At 55.4% G+C, this 24,609-nt stretch overlaps 1 protein-coding gene across 4 annotated transcripts; it reads right to left on the bottom strand.

The window, feature by feature from the left end:
- Positions 1-11: 11 nt before the first annotated feature.
- On the bottom strand, positions 12-23,030 carry LOC121436524 (smoothelin). 4 transcript variants are annotated; one of them, XM_041636514.1, is made up of 21 exons: positions 22,875-22,901; positions 21,122-21,227; positions 16,211-16,359; positions 15,748-15,841; positions 15,578-15,656; positions 15,388-15,485; positions 14,199-14,525; positions 14,043-14,115; positions 13,402-13,473; positions 12,805-13,320; positions 12,476-12,648; positions 10,410-10,502; positions 9,344-9,496; positions 9,185-9,260; positions 8,049-8,213; positions 7,894-7,956; positions 7,618-7,693; positions 5,549-5,722; positions 5,243-5,360; positions 4,561-4,712; positions 12-333 (listed from the first exon to the last, which is right to left on the bottom strand). In XM_041636514.1, exons 2-21 carry the CDS (start codon positions 21,170-21,172, stop codon positions 183-185), a joined length of 2,853 nt encoding a protein of 950 aa, XP_041492448.1. In that variant the 5' UTR covers positions 21,173-21,227; positions 22,875-22,901; the 3' UTR covers positions 12-182. The 4 variants fall into 4 exon arrangements, with proteins under 4 accessions (XP_041492448.1, XP_041492445.1, XP_041492446.1 ...); XM_041636513.1 differs by lacking the exon at positions 10,410-10,502 and adding an exon at positions 3,492-3,656 and having other exon boundaries at positions 195-333; positions 22,875-23,030; XM_041636511.1 differs by lacking the exon at positions 10,410-10,502 and having other exon boundaries at positions 22,875-23,030.
- Between the last annotated feature and the right edge of the window lie 1,579 nt (positions 23,031-24,609).

Genomic DNA, 24,609 nt, shown 5'->3' with positions numbered 1-24,609 from the left:
AGAAGTCGGGATCGTTGAAAACCAATAATTTATCAAAAACGCTGCGTGTGTACAAGAGGGAGGGGGGTTCCGACAAACCGGGCAGCAGTGGGCAGGCGCACTGGGGGGGAGAGGGGCGGGAGCGGTGCTGGGGTGGGGTGGGGACAGCCTGCAGCGCGGGTCGGGCGGTGTGAGCAGAGTGGCTAGACATTCTTGCCGCGCAGGCGCAGCTCATGGCGCCGCAGGTGGTTGTACAGCGATTGCACGTAGGTGAAGACGCACTTGGGGTCGGGCTTTTTGCCCATGATCATCATGTCCTCCACCTCCACCAGGGGCACACAGTCCACCAGCATCCTGCAGGGGAAGGGGCACAGGAGTTGTCGTCAGTGCCGGCCTGCTTTTTGCTGTGTCCCTCTACCCCGAGGTCTTTTCTGTGCCGCAGCATGTTAGTCTTTCCATAACTCCAGACTGTCCATGGATGAGAAACACTTTCCAGGAAGGGAAAGCCACAGCCAAACCCAGAGGCCATCCTGCCCATAGGCTAAGCAGGTAGAGAATAAGATGGAGCTGCGGAGTAAGTCATGCCCCACCTCAGGCAGGTAGGTTCTGGTTCTAGACCCCAACTTCTCTCTGGAGGGTCCACCTCCTGCTCACGCACTGGTATACCCCAGTCGGTAGTCTCAGCTACGCCCCTGAGAGCGTTCCTCTTTGGTTAATATCTCTCTACTGCCAGGATTCCCCAGTGACCCCTTTTCTCCTGGGGACAGGTCTTCTACTGGAAATAGAGGCCAGGGGGCTATGTCAGGAGTGGCCCTTTAGCTGTTATCACCTGCATTGGGCTGAGCAAGGGAGGCAGGTGAGGATCCCAGCCACATGAGCTGGATCGTCTTCCCCTACACTATGCTCTCTGGTGCAACTGCCCTTCTGATTCTCCTTCAGAGTGCTGCACTTCACACAGCTTCACAGCTCAAAAGGTGCCAGGCTGGACCTGGTATGGGATACATGCCCTTAACCGTGGGTGCTTGCAACTGCCTGGAACTCCCCTTTCCCTACTGTAGGAACCCTTCCCCCACAGCTTTAAGACGGGGTACAAGCTCAGCTTTACTTTTCCTCCTGTCCCAAACTATGACAGGAGTCTCTTCTGTGTTGCCTCCTGTTTGTGCCGGCCCGTTGTTGCTGCTGCTCAGTAAGCTTACTTTGGCAGGGAAGGGAAAAGCAGATTGCTGCTGGTCCCCAGACATGGGATAACTCAAGACCCAATCTGGTACCTTCAAATCCAGGACTGTGGTAGGACAAGAATCTACTTCCAGCTCACCTAGACCATCTTTGTGGTGGTACTGGAGATTAAATCCAGGGACTCAAGCTTGAGACAGAAGCTCTCCATCACTGAGCTACATCCTAGCTCTTTACCTTTTGAGATTAGCGTCTCAATAAATTGCTGGGGCTAGCCTTGAAATCACCCCCAAAGCCCAGGCAAGCCTGGAATTTGTGGTTCTCCTACCTCTGCCTCCAGCGGAGTTGGGATCACAGCCCAGCTCCTCACCAGATCTTTTACAAAGACACTGAGAAGCTGAAAAGTTTCTGTCCTGGTTCCACCTCTGACCACTTGTGGGTGCTGGACAAAACTCTGCCCTCTGTGATCCTACCCCACCCCCATTAGTCATCCCTGATCTCATCTGAGACCTTGGAAGTACTCAGGATAAGTGACAGGTACCTGGCTCTACTGATGATGGACTACGTGCTTTGGGGTCATCCCCATCCCACATTTGGCTTGTTTATCCAGCTGTACCATGGTGAGAAGGCAGCCTCTCTCTGGAGCATCTTCCAACTGCAGCTATCTTCCCAAGGATCCCTGCCCCCAACCCCCCTCCTGCCCATGGTGCCTTCCCTGGAGACCTTATAAAGCCATTGTTTATACCGGGGTACATGGTTCAGGCTACCCAAGTGACAAGCCAAGCACCAGGCAACTGAAGCAACAGCACATAGCTGAGTCACACTTTCCTACCGGACCAGACCTACACTAAGCCCCTTTCTCTTTAGAGTGGCCCGCTGAGCTGCAGCTAAGTCCATATAAGACCTAGAGCCTGTACCAAGTCTGTTTTCCACACCTGGACCTCTGGGTGTATGCGCACATGTGTTCCTCCCCCCCCCCCGGGGACCCTGACCCAGGAGGGAGCCCCAGCGCATCCTTGTTGACTCTCTGAGTCAGATACCTTCCAGCAATCCCTTTGCTCCCTGGGGACCTCTCTTTGGTCCTAGCTCTAACCACTTGAGGATGCTGGATATCGCTCTACCCTCTCCTGTGCTCCTACCTTCGCCTCCAACTTATTTCTGCCACAAAATTGGTCAGAACACAGTGGTGGAGCTAGAAAAGCAACCGCTAAGGAGTCTGGAATCCTTCTGTGGCCAGCCTGAATGCTTTCCTTATCTTTCTGGCTTTCTGAATTCCTTATCTGGAATGGGACATTCAGTTCAGGTGGGAATTCTTTACTGGGGCCCTGAGGTGAGATGACCAGAGAGGAAAGCCATATGGCTCAGGCAATGCGGCCAGAAACATCTTCCTGTTGAACTGGCCCTGTTCCCAAGCTCCCCACTTTGGAGAAGGACACCTCCAACTCCCCATATGGCACATTCCAAGCTTGTCTGTGTCTTGACTCTCCTCCCTTTCTCCAAACCAGATCAGAGAGCCTGTCTACCTTTTTTTTTTTTTTTTTAGATAGGGTCTTGTAGCAAGACAGTGCTGGCATACATCTTTAATTCCAGCACTCGGGAGGCAGAGGCAGGCAGATCTCTGTGAGTTCGAGGCCAGCCTGGTCTACAGAGTGAGTTTCAGGACAGCCAGGACTACACAGGGAAACTCTGTCTCGAAAAACCAAACCACAGGGTCTTGCTATTCTGCCCAGGCTGGCCTTCCACAGTGATCCCCAAGCTTCAGGCTCCTGAATGCTGGGATTGCAAGCTCACACACCACACCTGGCTCTGCCCTCCCTACTGCTGCTCCATCATGAACATCTCAAGTTTCACCCGAGGATCGTTTTAGAAAGCTAACCTGAGCACACCTCTCCTGTTTGGATACCTTTGATTCCTGGGTCCTCACAAGGAAGTTCAAACTCAAACTGTGGTCGTCTTCTCTCATCAAGACCCTCCCTTCCAGGTAATACTATATTCTCCATCTCTCTTGTTCCTGGCCCTGTCGGGCCTGCTCCTGTGCCTGCAGCTCCTTCTCTTCCTTCAGGCCGAACTGCTCGGAGCCCAGTTTACTTTTCTCTTTTTTACAGACTGCCCCACCCTGGGCCTGAAGCCTGAGTCTGGGGCCTCCTGGGCTCCCCCATCTGTCTTCCTACTTTATCATCACTCCCCATGGGCAACGGTGTCACCTAGGGTACTGCCTGTGTCTCCTTTGGCTTTTCTAAGGCTCCCCCTGCACTCCCCACTTTCCCCTCATCCCTCTTTGTGCACTGATGAGCAGATTCCGGAGAAATGGGACAGGTGGGAGAGGCGACATTTCTCACCGTGGGGCCCCAGGCAGGGGTTAGGACTTTTTGGTTTTTACCAGCCCCTTCTGGACCAGACAGCGGTAGAATTCCTGGATGTACGTGTACACGCACTTCCAGTCAGGCTCTCGAAGCCGCACCATGTCCTCTGTATCCAGGAGCTGCGGGCAGTCCGCATGGGTCCTGGGGAGGGTAGGGGGCCAGGAAGGGGCGGGGGCAGGACCCGGTGGAGGAAGGAGGGAGAGAGGCCGAGAGAGAAGGGAGGACAGAGACACACACACACATACACACACAGAGACATGAGTTCAGTTATGTTGTCAGTGCCGCAGTCTGCCAGCCTCCCGCATGCCCCCTCCCAACGGTGGACGTGCCGCTCACTACCCGTCACTAATGGTGTGCGGTGCAGACAAGGGTGGGGGGTCAAACCAGTCAAGGTGCAGAGAACTCTTGGGGCAAGCGGGGACGCAGGGGAAGGGGGGCAACGGCACTGGTGCCGAGGTTGGAGAGGAGGGCTGTGCCCCAGGGATGGGGGGTGAGGGAGGCGTGAGAGGAGTGGGGGAGGAGGAGGAAAAATCCAGGAGGGAACCAGAAAGAGAAGGGGAGAATAAGAAAAAGATGGAGGAGGGTGCTTGGGTGCAGTGTGCAGAAGGGGCAACGATTCCAAAGTGGAGGGCTTTTGATGTCCTATATAAGCCTATATAGGTCACTCGGGCACGGTGCCTGGGCCAGGAGCCTCCTTTTGGAATCTCCAGCTGGGATCCCGTGGGAGCAGGAAGCTCTGGTGATAGTGGGAGGAGAGCAGGACAGAGAAATGGAGAGAGGAGGGACAGGGGCAGAGGGAGGAGGGAGAGGTTATGGACTGGGCCACCTGGTGGGCTGTAGCCTGGGTTGGTAGGCGAGCCTGCTGCTCCTTCCTTCCGGTGGGCACCTGGCACACTCAGCAACAGGTGGGCATGGGTGGAGGAGGATGGAAACTCTCTGGGGAAGGGGGGTCTCGTCTGCAGACCCACAGAACAACTGGCCACTTCCATGGGGTCTCGGGGCTGCTGAGCCCAGCTGACACCAGGAGGAGGGGGCCCACACTTACTCAGCAGATGAGAAGGCCATTTCAAAATTCTGGCGCCTGTTCTGTGGGCTAAGCTGCCCATAGTCAAAAGCCTCGGGGAAGAAATTGTGCACCAGGGCACAGAAGGCCATCCCGTCACTCCAACTGGAGGAGAAGTTCTGAATGTCCACATGCTATGGGAGGAAAGAGCACTGGTCAGGACCCTAGGGAAACCTTCCCGTGCTTGCTGAACCCCCCTTTCCCACGTCCTGCATCCCAGACCTACGGCAGTTGGGTTCAGACAGACTTTCGTAGCTTGTTGAAAGCTATACAGAAGGTGAGCAGTCAAAACATGAGCCTCTTCCAACTTGGTTTATGAACCTCTGAGCTGTGATTTTTAGCGGGGGCGGGGGGAGAGCTACTGAGAGCCCAGTGCCACTTAGCTAAGGCTGTGGCCAATGTTCCAGTCACTCCTTCCCTCGCTATCATTTACTCTGTGTAACACTGACTGGACTCCAAGAGCAGGATTTGTCCTTGAATCATGCCCACCAGCGCAAAGGGCCTTCCTTCGTTAGGCCCTCAGGATCCAGAACAGGATACATGGTCTACCCGATACTTAGTTTTCCCATCTGAGAATGTTTTCCGTGTTTCCTGCCAGAGCACATGGTAGCGGCAAAATAATTCTAAGGAGCGGGTACAAGCTGAGATGTTCCACTGGGCTCACCTCGTAGCCACGGGTCTTGGCTCTGCACCAGTCCAGCAACATCTGCTTGATGCTATTGGCATTGGGGACTCCGAAGCTGGTGGAACGCTGTACAGCTGTACGGGGTGTGCCAGGACTGCTGTGGGGGGCAGTGTGGGAGGAGGGTCACAAGACACCATTAGTGGGCCAGCCTACCTGTTGGGCCTCTGGTCTAGTCTTCCATGATCTTCAGCCTTTCTATCCCACCTCTGGCTCCACCGAGCTTCAGGCCCCATCCCCAATGCCCAGACCACGCCAGCTGGACAGCCCACACCCTGTACCACTCACCCTGCGGAGCCTTCTTTCTCCAGTTTCTCAATCATGGCCTTGCGTGCTTGCGACGCTGAAGTCTTGGGCAGACTCTGGGCCTTCATTAACTCCTTCTTTTTCTCTGCCTGGCGCTTTTCTAGGGCGGCCAGGCTGCCAGGACGTGGGCTGGCTTGGTCCTCTCGGTCGAAGATGCTGGAGGGTGACAAAATGCATGTTGTGGGGCCCGCCCTCTTGGCACCAGAGCAGATCATTAGCTTTGATGTTGTTGGTCTTGAAAACGCTGAAACCGGTGCAGCTCTCTGCACAGCTGCATGGTGTCCTCCTGAGCTGCTTTGCAGCAGCATTTAGGAGAGGTCTTATACTGCATGAAATGCCACCAGCAACAAATGAAGAACGGGTTGGGGGAGTAGAGGGTGGTCCTAACAATGGGGAGTGGTGTCCTTGTCATGCCCATTTTACAGAGAGGGACATAGAGGCACAAACACAGGAAGCTGGCAGTCATGCTTGTCTGCTCAGGCTTCGTTCCCAGGACTTTTCTAGGGGTGTGTGTTATACTGCCAAGTTCTAGACAAGCTCAGCATCTAGGCATTATCAAGTAATAACAGCGGCACAGGCTAGTAATCCCAGCTACTGGGGAGCTGAACCAGAAAGACTGCGAGCTGGAGGACCATCTGAGCGATATGGTGGCTGACTTGGGGAAACTCCTGACTCACAATAAAAAATGAAAGGGCAAGTAGAGAACTTGCCTAGAAGCACAAGGCCCTAGGTTCCATCCCTAATACCTAAACCAAGCAGTAAAAAGTAATGAAGTGAGCATGAGCCTTTAAGACTTTCTCGTGTGTTCTTTTATTACTTCTAGTGCTGGGGGAAGGAATCCAGGGTCTCCGGAGTGCTAAGCAAATGCTCTACAAATGAGCTACACCCTCAGTCCTCCCACTGTGCTATTTAAACACCACAGGGGACTCTGATGTGTTGGTGTGCTCCTGATATCCCAGAACTCTGGAGGATCACAAGTTCAAAACCAGCCTGGGACACAGAGTGAGACTCTGTCAAGTGTCCACCTCTCACCACATCGTAAAAATACAAAAAGTTTAGGTCTATAATACCAGATACTCAGGTAGCTAAGGCAAGCTCACAGCCTGCTGAACCACAGAGGGAGATCAAGGCCAATATCAGCAATTTAGGGAGAGACCCTGCCTCAAAAGAAAAAGTGAAGAGAGGACCAGTGATGGAGCTCAGTGGTGCGGTGCTTGTCCAGACAAAAACAAATCAACTTTGCAAGGGGTGAGAGGAATGCATGCTGTTTCCACTAACAATGTGGAAATCGAGGCCTCTTTCGTAGGGTTTCAGAGGGCACAGTTGCAGGGCTATAGCATCTGCATTGCAGTTCACCAAATGAGAGCTCCTGGAGCCACTGTGCTCTGCTTTCTTCCGGCCCTGCATCCTCTGTACTGTGGAGCATACCTCTCTGTACTGTGGAGCATACCTCTCTGTACTGTGGGCGTACCTCTCTGTACTGTGGGCGTACCTCTCTGTACTGTGGGTTGTATCTCTCTGTACTGTGGGCGTACCTCTCTGTACTGTGGGCGTACCTCTCTGTACTGTGGGTTGTATCTCTCTGTACTGTGGAGCATACCTCTCTGTACTGTGGGCGTACCTCTCTGTACTGTGGGCGTACCTCTCTGTACTGTGGGGCGTACCTCTCTGTACTGTGGGTTGTATCTCTCTGTACTGTGGGGCATACCTCTCTGTACTGTGGGTTGTACCTCTCTGTACTGTGGGGTGTACTCTCCCTCAAGTCAAGCTCTGTGACCCAGAAGTGCCTTGCAGATGTGGGAAGGTGGCAGTGCCAGCAGGCGATGGCAGGTCACTCTCTAAGGTTCAGTGTGAAACCCACACCAAGGGTCTGGCCTCCACAGTCCTCCACCCGTACCCTGTGGTGTGGCTGAGGATTAAGAGAGATCACAAAGCAAGCAGGGCACATTTGGTACCTCCCTTACTGTAGGCCTATCTTCCCAGTAGGTCAGCCTGCCCCCTTGCAGAATGAATCCCTAGCGAGATCCCCATAGGCACTGTCCCATGCTCACCTGCCCATCTTTTTGGATGAGGAAGAGGAAGAGGAAAAGGTCTTGGTTTGGACTGTGGTGCTGCTGCTGCTACCATCTGCGGAAAAGGGGGTGAGATGAGGACCTGGGCTGGACGGGAGGATATGGGGGTGCTGCCCGGAGGGATGGTGATAGACACAGTAGAGAAGTGAAAGTGGGGGCAAGGTTGAAGACACAGAGTGTTTAAGGAAGAACTTAAGGAGGTGAGCAGGCAGCAGGCAGCAGGCAGCAGGAACAGGAGAGAGCAGGTGGCCTTACTCTCCGAGCGCCTCACGAAACTTGACTCCACAGTGGTGGTGCGGGCCGTCTGTGTGCCATCGTCTGGAGGGACAGCAAAAGGACAAAGAAGCGTGTGAAAGGTACAGGGAGTTAGCCTGAGCTCGCCCCGAGCCCCAAGCCCTGCTCAGTCTTACTGGAGTGGACGAGCCGCTCAGTTTTGGTAACTGTGCTGACAGCTGAGCCGTCAGCCGCCCGCTGACTGTGCCTCGTGGTGGTCTCCGTAGCCAGATTGTTTCGGCTCTCCCCTGGCCTGGCCCGTGCCTCCCGTAGTCGCTGTTCTCGCTCCTTGTCCCTCTGGTCTGAGCAGGAGATGCCCCCATGCATGCCCAGAGGGGCCGCCCAGCGCCACACAGCACACATGCACAGACACAAGGGATACACGGGATGGAGTGGAGGCAGCTCATTAGAAACACCAATGACAGAAAACCCGTGCCTCTCTAGGGATGGTTGAAAGTGGGTGGGTGGGGGGACAACCACAACTTGGCACAGAGCTGAGTGTGTGCTGAGGGTGATGGGCTCTGAGATGGGAGGGGGGATATTTGGATCCAAGACAAGTTTCTGTGGGACTAAGCAGCCAGTCAGGAGGGAATAGCTGACATCCAGAGAGAGCTGGGTGGGCACCGCAGCTGACTGGTGAACCCTTCAAACTAGTCTCAGGGAGGAGAGGAGCAACTGCAAGGAGGATGCCGAGATCCAGGGGTGGGTGCAGGTACTGGGAGAAGCCATCAGATCCAGGGAAAGAACACTTGAGAAAGAAGCTGGTGGGGAGGGTTAACTGGGTCTGCTGAAAAAGCAAGTAGGCTGGGGACCGGGGACATCACGGCACAGGCAGCTCAGCGGGAGGGAGAGCGCTTGTCGGGGCTGCAGGAGGCATTTGACTGCCAGTTGGGAGTGGGGTAGGCTGGGGGAGTGATTGTTCTCAGAGAACAACTGTTCCAGAAGTCAATCTAGAGTATGAGGGAGAGAAGAGCCAGATCCAGGGAAGAACCGCAGGGAAGGGAAATGACCACATATGGGCTAGAGGCTAAGGGGAGCAACCCAAGGGAGAGGAGCAACTGGGGGATTATCTGGATTAAAGCAAGGCACAATTAGATGCCAGGTGAGAAGGGCCAGGGAAGGGCTGGGAATGCACAGCTGGACACAGGGCAAGGAGGCCAGGGAGCAGATGGCTCCAGGGAGGGGGGCACGAGGAGGGCAACTACTGCCTCCAGAATGAGGGGGACGGCTGAGGAATGGAGCGGCTACATCTAGTGGGCAACTGGCTCTCTACCTCTCTTTCTTTGTCGGAGCTCACGGAGTGCAGCCCGGATGAGCTTCCGTTCCTCAAAGTTCGTAGTCTGGTCCAGCTGTAGATGAAACAGTTGCTGCATACTTGGGGCCTGCCAATCCCTACCCTCTGCCAGCCCCCAGCCTACCGGAGCTAACATACCATCTTGTCCAGGACTCCTTCATCCTCAATGGCCATCAGCTCCTCGGCACTCAGGGGGCTCCGCCCCTCTGGGGCTTTGTCCACTCGAGTCTGCTCTGTGCCATTAGCTGCTTCCACTGTCACAGAGGGGGGCTCTGCTGGATCTGGCTCCATCTACAGAGTGTGGAGAGGGTGTAGGGTTTACACAGGGATGGGAGTGAAACCTGGGTGGGAGAGGATTAGATCCTGGGGCTGCAGGCATAGCACTGGAAAAAGCCAACAGCGCACCAGGCCTACTAATGTAGGTTGGCTATGTTGGCTTCAGGTCCAGGGTAGTCAAAGTGGAAGCCCCGTATACAGTTTCCCACATATCCAGAATTCAGAATCATATTAATCCAAGTTGGTGGCAGTAGGAACAATGGTTTCCCTTCAGTAGAAAACATCTGTATAAACACTGGGGATAATATTATCCCTGTCAGATACAGGGGAAACTGAGGCTAGGCCCTCTGTGAGTGTGATATGACCTGGGGGTTGAGCTGCAGTAGTTTAGCTCCTCAACTTGAGTTCTTTCTAATATTTTTTTTCTAGCTTCCCCCAGGCAAGTATTGCTTGCCAAGGGGCTGGACCAGGTCCCAAGGTCTCCTAACAAGGTGGCCGAGTCGGGCTACCCCAAACTAAGACGTCTCGTCTCTGGAGGTCCAGACCACTTCCTTTCCCACCTTGCTGGGTACCATTACCTAAGGGGCACCAGCACTGACCTATCTCCCCCAAGGGAACTTCCTCCCACCTTGCCCCTTGAAGCCAAGGCCCAGCTCAACTACTATAGCTGTCCCCTCCCAGCAGGGCCTCTGTCTGTCATGAGGGTAGGGAGAGCCAATGTGGCAGCTGCTCCAGAGAGGCCTGGCCTGGTTGAGGCTGCAGGACAGCTACCAGGGTTAAGAGTCTGGGACCTTCTTGCTCCAATCTTAGAGTACCCATGCTTAGTCCTCAGTACAGTGAGGTAAACTGAGGCTGAGGCAGTGTTGGTCTGTCTACAGACACTCAGCAGAGCTGGGTTCAAATCAAGTCCCTCCCATGGCTGACTTACGAGACTGCTGCTGCGAGAGGGACCCGCAGAGGAGCTGCGGCGGGTGCTAAAGGCAGGCGGGTGGGCCACAGGAGCCCCAGCATCCTCAGCTGCCTGGAAGAGGGCCTCAGGGTCGGCAGCAGCCAGCAACAACTCGCTGGGCTCTAGCTCAGACTCCAGGTCCGGCAGAAGTGGAACACCCAGCCGCAGGCTCAGTACCTCCACCTGCCTAGTCAGTGTGTCTAGTCGCCGGCTCAGAGCGGCTGTCTCTGCTCGAAGCTCTTCAGCTGCCTGAGCCACCGGCTCTACAGTGGCTAGGGCTGCATCAGCTGCCTGGGTCACCGCAGCCCGGCCCGCTTCAGCTACCGCCTGCAGCTCCTGTAATGCCCGGCTCAACCGTTCCTCAAAGGCCGCAGCCATCTCGGGCCCAGGCCCTGGTACTCCTGGCATCGTGCTAGCGGGGACTCTTTGGGGTACGATGGTGGGACAGTAGCAGGGGCTGTTGTCTATGCTGGCAGTGTCAGAGTCTTTGCAGCTGGTCTGAGGGCGAAGGCAAGGGCAGTGAGCCTGCCCCGCCCCTGCTGGCCTCCCAGCCTGCCACCAGCCAGCTGGAGCAACTGCCCAAATAGAAACCTATTCTGGGCTCCTCTATGGAGGGGATGGAGGGGGATGGGTAGCCTGCCCAAACAGGCACACAGCCTGCTGCATGTCTCAAGGATTACTGAGACCAGAGTCCCATGACCCATAGGTAGAAAAATGGAAGCCGGGAGCAAGACATGGGCTGAGACAGCATGTGCATTAGCTGTATATCGTGTATACCGTGTACATTCGATTTGCTGGGCTCCTGCAAATCTCTGCCCTCATGACACGTTGTCTTAGAAAGTTTTGAGCAAGTCAGGGAAACGGAGGCACAAAGAGGTGGGCCTTTAAGCAGCCTGCAGGAGAAGGGCTTGGCCCTGGGAGACATGTTCTCTCCAAGCCCAGATGTTGTGCAAGTACATTACAGACACACCATCTGCTCCCCAAGCTGGGGAGACAGGTGAGTTGTTAGCACCAAAGTCATCTAACCCTGACACCTTCCATTCACCCCGAGAACCTCATCTGTAACCATCCCTCATGACACCCCATCCCAATCTGTTGGGTCCTGCTTTGTGGCAAGAAGGCCACTGTCATTCCCATTATCTTCCTGTCACCCGCTAGAAGACCCAACACTAGCTCCGCCTGACCACCTCACCTCAGTCAAAGTCCCATTCGGTCTTTGGTACAGGATAGAGGGCACTACCTGGGCAGACCAGTGGGAATCTCTTCCCCATCGGAGCTCCCAGCCAGCTGATCCCGGGCTCGGGAATGAATAATAGAAGAAATACATCGTATTTAGTTCCCGTGGCACCTGCTGGGCCGATGCCTCATTGCCTGATGCCCCACTGCCTGCCTGTCTTCATCAGTGGCCCTGCTCTGCCTCCAAAGCGAAGATGCTAATCAACAATCTCCTAATGGACCAGGCTGAGCTTGCGTGAGCCTGTGATCTGATCTCCATGCTGGGGCTGACGTCCAGCGTCGGATGGCAACAAGGGTATCAGGGCTGCCATAGGAAGACAGCGGGAGCCCCTACCACCTTCTCCGAGCCTCAGGCTTCACACTTGCTCATGAAGAACGAACTGATCAATTTAGGTACAAGGATCAGAGACCAGCAAATGGACCCAAGCATGGTGGCTCACGCCTGTAGTGCCAGCTCTCTGGAGGTGGAGACAGGAGGCTCACTGAGTTTAAGTTCAGCCTTGGCTATGTGCAAAGATCATTGCCAACCCAGGGCACAGGAGACTCCACATCAAACAAACTAAACAACAAAAGGTCAGCACATGGGGAAAATGACTTCAGCTATGTCTCTGGGTGATACAGTGGTTCAGTCTTAGTCATGCTACCCACCACCTGTGGACTATTGGCAGTGATGCTCCTTCTCTGACCTCGGTGGCTTTGCACGCACAGTGGCGGAGGAGCATCGCAGAGAAAGCCTGCTAGTCCTGCACCCTTAAAGCAGCCTCTGGAGCTGGTGTATGGTGAGGCTGGTGGATTCAAGAGGGGCTCACCTTAAAGTTGCAGCCTCCTCGGTTACCAGGGGAGGCATGGCTGAAGGAGGTAACCTGAGTGACACTACCCAGTCGGGTCACAGTCCCAGGGCTGCTGATGTGGCTGATGGTGCTCTTGCCCCCACTGCTGGTGCTGAGAAGAGTCGGGGGTGCCCGCAGTCCCAGGGTCAATTCTGGTTGGGGAGAAGGGTTGCTGTTAGGGCCAGTTGGAGTGAGGGCAGTGCCAGTCAAGGGAGTGACACCTTGGACACTGGACACTGCCCTGGCCACACATGCAGAACCAGGAGGGAGGGGTGGCAAGGGCTCCACCCTGGCAGTGAGAAGCCTACCTGCTCGCTGGTTGCCTGTGGGCAGCAGCACCCGGCCTGAGGAGGCCTGGCCACGGCCATCCTTGATCTCAATGGTAAATGTGGTCTTCATACTGCCCCCTGGTTCCCCAGTGCCAATGCCCACAGGCAGCGGGGTACTGGGCTCTTCTGAGCAGGGCCTGGGCCCCCCTGCTCTGTTTTCAAGGGACCTGGGAGCCAAGCCCCGCCCCCCAGGGCCCTCCTCTTGAGGGCAGCTCTGAAGCTGGGCCAGGGAATGAGCAAGTTCTCTCTGCTTCTTGTGGGAGGAAGTGTCATTGGGACCTCGGGAGGAGGAGTTGCTGGAGGAGGAGGCAGGGGTGGTGCCAATGAATGAAGGGCCCAGGGGCCTCGTGGGGGTCAGCGAAGTGAGGGCTGTTCGAGGTGGGCCATCCTGGAGCCTGGCAGCCACCGCTGGGGTATCAGATGTAAACTTGCGGACTCGGTCTCTCACGGAGCCAGCCCGTTGGAACTGGGACCGTCCTGCAAGGGGGACCGGCTCTGGAAGAGACAAGAAGGCTGTCAGTGACTGGGTGGAATAGGGACTGCCCAGAACTTGGGGGTAGTAAATACGGGCAGTACCTCGATTTTGGGTTGGCTGTCGGGGACTGAGCACAGACAGGGAGCGTTGGCAGGGCTGTGGTTCAGCCAGATCTGGTAGGTTGGTGAGTAGGTGGCAGTCATATGGGGGAAGAGAAAGAAAAGTGGATGGTGGGGTGGTGTCCAAGTCACTTTCATCTCAACACCTCGGCGGCACCTCGCCATGCCCGGCACCCCCACTGCTGAGGCCTGCCTACTCAGCTGCAACCCTCGTGCAGGCTCCTCCTTTCTCTCCTGCACTGACCCAGGATGACGTGCGCACTCTTAGGAGCCAGGGGTAAGTTTGGGCCAGAGAAGGTATCCAGATTCTCCTTACTGATGGGACTAGGGGACAGTCCCCCCACCCCCCAGCCAGTACTGCCCATAGATCCAGCTGGGTGATGGGTGTACTCCCTTATTGGGGAGAAGAATGTGCCTGAGGCCTGTTGCCTTTCAAGGCTGTGAGGAGGCCTCTGGCCATGGGTGGCAGGGGCGGGAATACCTCGGGGGCAGCGGTGGGGAGTGCTGGGGACTGCCTGAACCTGGAAGCTACAGCTGTTGAAGCATCAGAACCCATCCTACCGGCAGGGAAAGGGAAGCAGGGGAAAGCGGAAGCCTGTAGCAACCTGCACAGGGATCCTCACCTGTTCTCTTAGTGCTGGAGGAGCCTCTGGTGGGGGCCAAGGTGTTAGAGGGCTCCGTGGAGCCAGGCGGGGGCTGCAAGGGAGACATCACATAGGAAGGGGCTATCAGACCAAGGGCCTTACCTGCCTGTCTTCCCTGCCTCTCACCAAACTCACCTTGCTGATGACCGGCCCATGAGAGCTGGGGGGTGCTGGTGACATGGGGGGTTCAGGGCTGGGAGCTACTGAAGGGCAAGGAAGTGGCTCGGAGCTGTCCAGAGCCTCAGCAGCAGGACACTGGGCTCCAGCCGGCTCTGGGAGAGGCTCAGGGGAAGCAGTGGTGGGTGAACTGTCAGGTGAGGCAGGTGAGCTGGGCGTGCCCCCAGGCGGGGCCCTCAACAGGAGTGTCACTGTGGTTACATCCTGGCTGGTGTCCTGAGGGGCTGGGGCTGGGGCTGGCTCTGCCACGTCTGTCTGCTGTTTCTGTTGCTCTTGCTCTGGCACCTGCAGCGGACCCACAGGACGGAACCAAGGTTTCTCTGACTCCGAGTGCTACCCCCACCCAGGGAGGGCCAAGCTGATAGAGCAGGCCATGCAAAGCAGAGGGGCTGGGCATGGCTTCCTGTGGGCACACCTGCGTAAGGAAGGCTAGTCAGTGCCAAAGGTGGGTTGACAATGACCAGATCCTAACGTCAACAGTTGGTGATGACAGGAAACTGGCTGGGGGGACTCCTATGTCCAGAGAACCTCGAGAGCAGAGCTCTGGCCTCAGATTGGCTAATCAGAGAAAGCCAGCTGTGCAGGACTGGGCAGCTAGCACCCTCTGCTGGCCATTTAGTGGAAACTGTATGTTGTGACTTCTCTTCCACACTCCTGAAGAATAGATGACGCTGAGCACTGCTCAGCAGGGGCCTGGCAAGCAGGCCACGGTGAGGTAAGGATGCGGTACTTTCTGGCGGGTGAAGGGCAGCACGGGACGTGCTTAGTCAGGGGAGGTACCAAGACTAGACTTGCATTTCTAGGAGATCCTTTTGGCTGCTGAGCACAGGCAGGGTGGTAGGGGTAGGGGTGGGAAGTAGGAGTGGAGTTGGAGAGGTGCCAGCGTATCCATGAGAGTAGCGATGGGGAAGGAACAGTAACTTGGAGTTGTGTAGACAGGCTGGCTTTGAGAGAAACACCTGAGTTCAAGGTCTGGAGTGGAAGGCGTACGCCTGAGAGTACAAAAAACTAACTCCAGGGTTTCCTCAAACACTGGCCAAGGGCCAGCTCCCCAGTCAAATGACAGTGTAGCAAAAATGCCCTGTACTACTGGCACCAGGAGGCACAAGACACTGGCTCCCCCTCCCTCCACACCCATACTCCTTACCTTACCAGGGTCCAGTCTGTGCGCTGCCTGCCTCCTGCTATCCTCTCGGGAGTCACTACTAGGAAGTCTACTGCACAGTCTCCCAGCCAAGGTGGCAGCTGGAAGAGCAGGGGCAAGTGTCAGGAGGTGACTGAGATGCTGTAGGCAGCAGCTGGTAGGGCAAGGGGGGGCTCTAGGCCAGGGCACCTACCCTCAATCTCCTGAGCTCGCACACGGCGGATGGCAGCTCGGATCAGCTTGCGTTCCTCGTACTCACCGGCACTCCGAAGCTGTGGGTGACAGGCAGGCCACAAGGGATGGACTGTGGAGTCTGGGTTTTTATTTACCCTTCCCCTATCCCTTGCCTGCCCTGGGCCTCACCAGTGTGGTCAACTCCTCTACATCATTCATGGACTCCAGCCTCCCTGCCAACCGTGCGAGGGCAGCCTGCTGCTCGGCTTCCCGCTGTTGAGCGCTGCAGAGACACCATGAGCATAACTACCATTGTGTGACAGGGTCTGGAGGGTGTGAGCTCAAGGAAAGGGTCAGGATCAGAGGCCTGAACCTTGACAGAGAGACACGGAGCTGTCTGTGTAGAATCTCTGAGCAAACATCTATATATATATATATATATATATATATATATATATATATATATAGTCTGGGGACACAGGCACTAATGCCACACTCTACCCATACGGCATGGCCACAGTTGGCACTTGGTCCATACCCACAGGTATCCTGTGCATTCCAATGCTCACAGGCATCAGACACACCTGTCTCCACACGAGATGACCCCCTGGCACCACCTGCACTTGCAAACCCAGCCCCCTCTGCCACTCACTGTAGCCAGTTCTCCTTGTTGTCTTGCCGTTCGGCGCGGAAACGTTTGGATGCCAAAGCCCCCTCGTCTCGTTCTAGCTCCTGCCGCTGCAGCTCCCGGATGGCTGAGCGGATCCGCCGCCGCTCTGCTAGATCTGCCGTGACCTCCAGCTGCAATGCAGGTGGGAGTGAGGGGTAGGACATTCTGTCAGGGGCAGAGGGACTGGCACTAACTGCCCATAGTTCTGCCTGGGACACAATGAGAGGCTTGTCTCCAGTCTCTCTACCCTAAGCCTTCCACGTGCCTGCCTCCCACTCAGGGTCTTTAGGAGAGACCAAGCTCATGACGCCAAAGATCCTGAGGAGCCCACTGTGCACTGTGGTACACAGACCACCTTCTATGAGTGCAGGGCCAGCAACCACACACCCAGGTCAAGGGCCAAGCAGTCAGGCACTCCTTTCTGTGACTTGATACCTGCTCATTAACCTTTCAGACCAAGGAGCCACAGGAGGAAGAGTATGGTCACCCTTCTGAGGGGCCCTGGAAAAGGAAGGGTGATCCAGGTAGCTGAAGTCCCCTGTGATCTAGACCCGGAGTAGCAGGGCCCTGCTGGAAAAGATGTCAGATAGGGAAACTGAGGCAGAGGAAGGTGCTGTAGGGTCCTCGTTCTCTGCTCGGCTGAGGGTTACTTTTCCCCTTTCCTGGCTCTGGCCTAGCCTTAACCATCATGGAAGAAGTCAAGGCCCAGAATGAGAAGGGCTGGTCCCCTAGAGAGATAAAGATAAGGCAGCTAGCACCAGGGTCTACCTAGAGCCCCCAGAGGTGTCCACAGAGTGCAGGAACTCTTATCAGCTTCTCAGTTCAGAAGTTCATGGGAAATTGGGGACCTGATAGAAACAGGTTTAGAAAAATGTGCTCCCTCTGTGGTGTGTGGGCAATGCCTTCCCCACACCACCCGGCACAGTGGCCCCTCGAAGGGATCTTATGGTAGAAGCCTGGCTCAGGGCTGGCCATCAGAGCAGTGGCAGAGCCAAGCCTGCCGTGTGGGTCTAGCAGGCAAACAGGAACAAGAAAAGCACACAGTGACTGACTCTCCCTTTTCAATGCTCTTCCTTCTCGGGTAGGGAGCTGAGTGGACAGAGATAAAGAAGCTTCCGTTGGGACTGTGAGCTGGTCCAGTTTAGCCAAGAACCAGCTTGTCTTCATCTGAAGAGAGCAGGCAAAGCCTTGAGGGACAGCTCTCCAAGATCCACGTTCCTGAGGAGCTATGGAGGGTCAGTCCCTTGCAGCTCAGGCCAGAGCCCCCATCAGGTTCCAGTCTTGGCTCTACAGTAGGGGTATATTCCTTAACCTCTCTGTCACTGCTTCCTAATTTTCCAGATGGAACAAAGGCCTTTGGAACTGGGCAAAAACAGGGGGAGGGAGCAGTGACTCAGGGTGGCCTCTTCTACATACACAACACGCACATGCAAAACCATTGCCTCTCCTCTGGGTTCCCATCAGCCAGGAGTAGACGGCGAAGGAAAGACAGAACATACTGTCTTTTATTTATTGAGACCCAAATTATGTCAGGCCCTGCACTAAATCCCCACCTGTTGTTTCAGTTTGTTTGAGACAGGGCTTGTGTGTGTGTGTGTGTGTGTGTGTGTGTGTGTAGCTCTGGCTGTTCTGGAACTTGCTTTGCAGAATCTCTGAGCCTGGGGCTCAGAGATTTGCCTGCCTCTGCCTCCAGAGTTGTTGTTTTTTAAAGATTTATTTGTATTTATGTGTATGCATGCGTCTGTATGCGTGTATGCTTCATGTGTGCTGGTGCCTGTAGGGGCCAGGAGAGGGCATCAGATCCCCTGGAGCTGGAGAGGTTGTGAGCCACCTGATGTGGGTGCTAGGAACCAAATTTGGGTCTTCTGGAAGAGCGGCAAATGCTCTAAACTGTTGGGCCTATCCAGCCCCCTTATCTACTCTTGATACATTATTTCTATCTGATAAGAGAGAAATGAGTGTCTTGTTCATGATCAAAAAACTTGAAAGTTTCAACGTAGGTCTTTCTGACAGCAAGGCTCCTCTAAGACTGAAGATGGCTGCAACCCTGGAGTCTCTGTCAAGGTGGGAACTTTGAGGTTCTGTATTGGAGACCCCTCTAGCCTGGTCTAGAAATGTCAAAGCCTTAGGAGACCTTATCACAATCAAGGGAAAGAAGCTCATTTCCCTGAAACATTTGGAGGTTGGTAGCCTTCGGGACAGCTGGTCCAGACTGGTCCAGACGGTAAAGGCCCCGAGATACAACGACTAATCCTTTATATCATGGGTCCCCGTTTCCAAGCCCTAGGGCGTGGGGAGAATAAGATGGGAAGTTGGCCATTTCTTCAACCCCTGGGTACCTCAATATCTCGATCTGGAAACTGGAATCCTCCCTCTGAATCTCCTAAGTGGATGGGGTGGCCGAGGGATGGACCTCATTCTGCTGGCCACTTCCTGGCATGTTCCTTCCTTTTGGGACTGTGGGCAAAGCTCTGACCTGTGTCCCTCTTGTGTGTCTTGTGTTCCCCACCCTCTCACACATCAAAGGTCAGATCACAGTGTTCCTACAGTGTCCAAAGTTCCCCACCCTCTCAGTAACCCCCACTGTGTGTGGAGGGGACTGTGGGAGGGAGGGAAGGAAATACAAAGAGCTATTGTCCACCAGGGGGAAGGGGACGGTTTCCTAAACTGCCTAGTGAAATTCTCCAGGGAGGAAGGAGGGTGCTTCCTCCTCCTGCGGGAGGCCGGAGGGGGCGGGACGGGCAGGACTAGAGTTCTGGCGCTCTCTACTCTTGCTGCTGGGGCGTCCGTCTCTCCACCTGCCTAAGAACCGATTTCTCCTTTCAGGTCCTCCCTCAATCCCAGGATCAGAGCTGCCCACAGTGTTGAGAGCAATGGGGAAACGCCTCGCAAGGGGGCGCTGAAGGTCCGCAGGCTGCGGCCACTAGCGCGGGGCTCGCCCGCGCCCCACCCACCCCAGTCTCCAGCCGGGCGCCGCTGCTAGGAGTCCGGCAGGAAGCCCCCCGCTACCGCATCTGCAAAGGAAGGGAGGTTCACAGCACCTAAGCCGCTTCCCAGGTCACCCGGCTGGGAGGTGGAAGACGCGCAGACACGTGGCATGGGGCACACCCGGCGTGCTTGTCCCCGGGTACCCCTGTCCCGCGCAGCCCACCACCCCGACCTCAGGAATGTGCGGGAGAGGGGCCGGAAGCAGCTGCGGCTCCCGAGTCAGCTGGGCACAGCTTTCCCATATAAGGCCGGGCCCTGCGGGGAGGAGCCGGGCTTGGGACGCCCCCGTTCCTGCCACGAGGCCGGAGGGTGGGACCCTCACAGCTCCGGGGCGCAGCAATGGCGGGTGCGGGGCGGTGGAGCCGCAGGGCTGGGGTGGGCCTGGGACCGCGATCCGAGCCGGAGTTTGGCCTCGCTTGTCCTTTCCTCCCAGGCCCCGGGGCCGGGAGGAAGTGCGTCCGTCAACTACTGCTTCTGTTTCTTCTCTCTAACGCTTCCCCCAGCTCCCAAACTTTGCGTGCGTGGGGTCTGATGCTGGATAATCCCCGAGATGAGAGTGCTTGGACACCCAGCCTGGCTTTCCCTGTGGAAAGTCTGCGACTCTCACGAGGACTCTGACTTCTTGAGGGACGGTGAAGACGGCTGCGGGGCGTCTTTGGAGACCCAACCCCATCTCCTGGCTCTAGGAGTGGCTGCCCTAAACTCAAGAGGAGGTTAAGGTGCTGGCCTCAGGATATACAGGCCAACTGCCTAGGGGAGGTCAAGGCAACTAGGTCAAGTGGCCCCAGCCTCTTTCTCTAGGGGCAAGGATTGCTGGTAGCATGGGGCACTTGTAGAGAAAGTAAATCTCTACTTTTTTGCCCAGGACAGAGATCAGAGGCAGGGTGGTGGGGCTCTGGCCCCTCTCCCCATGGCCTGCTGCATGGCCGTGTGGATGGACACATTACTGACCCGTGTTGTGGCACTGCCTCTCTGTACATGGTCGTAGGAAGAAGGTGGTAAACAGGGATGGTGTGGACTAATCCCAGCCTCTATCCCAAAGTTAGGATCCTATCTTGTTTCACCCCTGTGCTAACACTAGCAACCTTATTTATTTATTTATAATTTAAGTGCATTGATGTTTTGCCTGCATGTATGTCTGTGTGAGGGTGTCAGAAGCCCTGGATTGGAGTTACAGACAGGTGTGAGCTGTCATGTGGGTGACTTGGATTTGAAGCCAGATCCTCTGGAAGAGCAGCCAGTGAGTGCTCTTAACTACTGAACTATCTTTCCAGCCCCCTCCCCCCCATTTTTTAACAAGTAAGAAACAAAACAAAACAAAAAAAACCCCTGAGGCTTAGAGAAGAAAACAACAGACGAGACATCACAAGACCCATAAGGGTCCACAGTCTATTTCTCTCTCATGGCCAGACTCTGGGTATCCCACGATCTCCTCTGGAGTTTGGACCTAGTAAAGCTTATAACCCGGAGCGTTTGGGTATGCGATTTCAGCACACAGGTGGCAGCATCATGGCTCTTGGAGCATGTGTGAGCATTCTGTAAGATGGTGTACTCAGTGCCCTGCTGTTCTGCTGCCATTATCATTGGGCAGGCTTCCAGGAGTGGGCAGTGCCCAGGCTGCCTTCCCACACCTGCGGCAGCCCATGGGTGAGTCCCCAAGAAGTTACTGTTTAAACAGGAGATGACAGTTGGGGGTGGGTAGGGACCAGGTCTCAGCACTGGACATGGACAGGCACATGCCACAAGGGCCTGTGGATCAGCCGAATGGAACCAACTTGGCGCTGTTTCTGTAACCTCTCCTCCAAACCCCTCCTTCTTCTTATGCGCTGAAGAGTGCAAAGCAGTGGCCCTATAGCCCTGGCTTGGCTCTTGCCCACCCCATAGTACAGTAATAGGGCTACTTACCAGTTTTCGGAGGGCTCCCTCATCCAGCCCAGCTAAGGCCTCATCTGCCATCTTGCTGGCCCCTAGCTCCTTAAGTGTGTCAGCTCTCGGTGGCACTCGGGGAATTCTGCAAGAGGCAGACATGAGTTGGATTGCTGAAGCTTGTGGAAATCTCAGTCCCTTAGTTTCACGCCTGTTTCCCTCTCTACCCCCTGAGCATTCGTTTCTGTTCTATACTAACTACCCAGCCATGTGCTCCTGGCTAGGAGCTGTCCTCTGCCCCAGGGTGGTTTGCTGAAAAACTCACTAACCAAGAATAGGTGTTCGTGTTTCAGCCTTACCAGCTTGGCTGCCAGTCTGCCCTGTGGTCTAAGTTGGCATCCTGACCAAGCCCCAAACAAGGAGGGCATGGACCTGGACTGGGAAAGGACTCAGCAAGGCCCACCCAAGCTGTTTACCACCAGGGGGTGCAAGCTTCCTGTCACACCCATTCATCTCCAGGGCTACCCAGCCTTCCCCTCTACCTGCCCTCCACAAACTGGGCGTCTGGCTGTGGGCTGAGGCCACGTCCATCTTTCTGCTCCTGTCACTAATTCCTTCAGGTGTGGGGGCTGCTTGTGTCTTCTGAATTCTCAGAGCCAGCCTTCTGGTACATTTCCTCCCTGCAACGCTGACGGGCCTGGCTCTCTGGAGCCGGGTGTCCAGTTCTCCCAGTCAGCTCACACACTCAGAACTCACCTAGAGTTTGCTTCCCAGCTGGAAGTGCCTTGGGAAGCTGACCCACCCAACCTCTGGACTTTGGGCAAACGGAGAGAATGGGAGAGGGCCAAACGGTCATCACAGGGGGGTCAGTAAAACTCAAGACTCAAAGGGCAGGAAGGATCTAATACAAATCGTGGTTATTTCTGCCTTCTCAAGTCCCCTCCCAAAAATGCCGCCAAGACTCCAGGGTGTTTGTTTCTTGTCCAATCACTATCAAAACGGATCCCTAAATCTGGTGGCAGTCTTTTTAGCCCGACTCTCTCCTTCCTGGACCCCGGAGTCTCTGGAATTTGAGATTCCATGGCCTAGCACACCTAGATACTTAGTTAATATGGTGACTGGAATGGCCTCGGGACCCCCACCTCCATTGATTCATCCCGAAATCATCCCTTCTCTCCACAAGTCACTTAGTGTGAGTCACCCCATCCGGTGAATGGGTCTGGGGGAACCCTAATGTACACTGATTGGAGTTTGAAGAACCCCGTCTGTTCAAGTCAGTGCTTGAGCTTACCAACCATTCTTAGGGTCTTTGCCTCCTGATCTAGCTATTCTGTCTGGGGTAACTCCCCCTCCCCGGTGTCATTTAATGGTCATGTACACATGCTGTGCTTCCTCATGTTGGGCAAGGCTGTTCCTAGTACCACTCTGCTCAGAAATTCCTGTCACTGATTGCCACCATTCCCATGGCTTCATGCTACACAGTTTGGGGTCCTGGAGATTGTTAAGGCCCTGTGGGTGAGGGGTCGGGATCTGGGAAAGTTTCCTCAAGGTATCAGTTCCCCACAGATTAGTGTCTCTGGGGACCGTGGAGCCCTTTAGAGGTCCACAGCTGCCTTCACCAAGGTCTCAGAACCTTAATCCTGTGGTCTGAAGCTCCCATAATTTGGTTGGGGCTCCCGGACCTGAGAGTTCCAGAATCCCTGTCCTGACATCTAGGTTTCACTACCCCACCCCTGACCCACCCCCTGACTCATCTTGGCTCTGAGGGTCGCCCCAAGATCCTCATACCCACCTCTCAGTCCGGCCCGCCTTTTCCGTGCGGGTTCGTGTTTGCTCGGGACCCGGCAGATGCAGAGGAGACGGACGGGCGGGCGGGACGCACCACAGCCCGGGATCCCAGCCGGTTCAGCAACGTCCCCTGGACTCTGCGGTAGACGCCTGTCCCGCGGCGCCTGCCAGCTGGCTGGCCCCGCCCTGACAAGCTGTCCCAGCCAATTCTCTGTTGGGTCCCGCCCCTTCTCGGGTCCTATTGGGAAAATTCAATTTTTGGGTCCCACCCCCATTAAACTCCCGCCCCTCACTGTCCAGGGATGTTGGGTATTGTAGTTTTGGGGGCTGCTGCCGCGGTGTCCTTGACCTCCTCTGGTGGGCTTCGGCAGGACGCAGGCTGTAAACCGAAGTCCAGGAAGGTGCCACAAGCCGGGCAAATATCTTGAGATGGGGTAAGCTCTGAGAGGTCTGGACAGCCCCTCCCCGCCCTCCTCTTTGTTCCTGAGACTACATCCTTTCTCCGGACTCCACCCACTACTGGCTTCGGAACTCAGGCTTGCTCCGCCAACGCTCATGGAGCGCTTTCGGGACACCTGGTTTTTGCCATCGCAGGGTAATGACCAGCAGCATCTTGACCCTGTATCGAGTCGCCAAGGACCCTCTGAGATGGAACAGGATCAATCATACCGGTAGTACGTCTTCCCCTGTCCATAAAGCATGCTCTCCCAAACATTTTAAAGTCTGCCTCTGGGAGCCCTGTAGTCCTAAACAAGGTCTATGAAGTTCACAATCCTCAGCAAATGGGGGGGGGGGGGGGGAGAGCAGAAGTCCCAAAGAACCAATATTCCCAAGATCAAATAAGAGCTCAGACCCTGTAGAGAAAGCCACCTCCAGCGTCCAGCCCTGGAAGCTGTGGAGCCGCCCTACCGGTCTTGGTGGAGACAAAAGTGGGTGGAGCCTCAACTGGGAAGGAGCCTGGCCAGGTCGAGTCTGGAATCCTGCTTGATAAGTAAAAACTGTAAGTCAAATAAAAACTATAAGAACACCAATTTATTTATTTTGTGTGTTTCATGTGCCAGATTATAATATCCATGACAACAAATGAGATTTGAACTGTCCCATCCGTTGTACAGAGGAGGACAAAAGCCAATGAAGCGGCAGTTCATACCTCCTAGCCTTGATTCTAATCTGTGCTTCGGACCTCCGTGACGTGGCATTGTGGGAGCTGAGGTGGGGTCCTGTTGTCTCGGAGAGCGCCAGGTCAGATTTCTCCAAGACCACCCTGTACACACCTAAAGAGAGGCCCTGTGTCCATTCCGAGCGTCTTTTCTCTGTGCCGTTCGTTTCCTCCCACACCTCAAGAGGTGGTCCTCTCATCTTACGCTCACTGGGAAGTGAGACCGAGAGAAAGAAGCTGTTTGCGAGTCAAGCAGAAGTACCCAGCGTGGAGACTGTCGTTCCAAGCCCTCTCTACCTGAGCTAGATACCAGCTTATTCTCCAGAACGAGGGCGAAGGCTCTGCAAGGCCAGATGGGGAGCACTGCAAACCTTGCGTCCCTGGGGACCCACCTTTCTGCTGGACATAACTAAGTCTCAGGATCTGTTTGAGTGGGAGCCGATTGCTCCAGTGAACCGACTGCTGGGTGCTAACACCCTGGATGCCTGTTTAGAGCTTGTGCTCCCTCGCTCTGACCTAGGCATGGCAAGCCCTGGCCTGCCTCCAGGTTGACCTACCCCGCCTCTTTTTCTTCCTTCTT

Source organism: Microtus oregoni, unplaced genomic scaffold (genome assembly GCF_018167655.1).
Source record: "Microtus oregoni isolate MIOR12 unplaced genomic scaffold, Mior012 000049F_ref0000343, whole genome shotgun sequence".
Classification (NCBI taxonomy): Eukaryota; Metazoa; Chordata; class Mammalia; order Rodentia; family Cricetidae; genus Microtus; species Microtus oregoni.
This window is presented reverse-complemented; position numbering and strand designations above follow the sequence as displayed.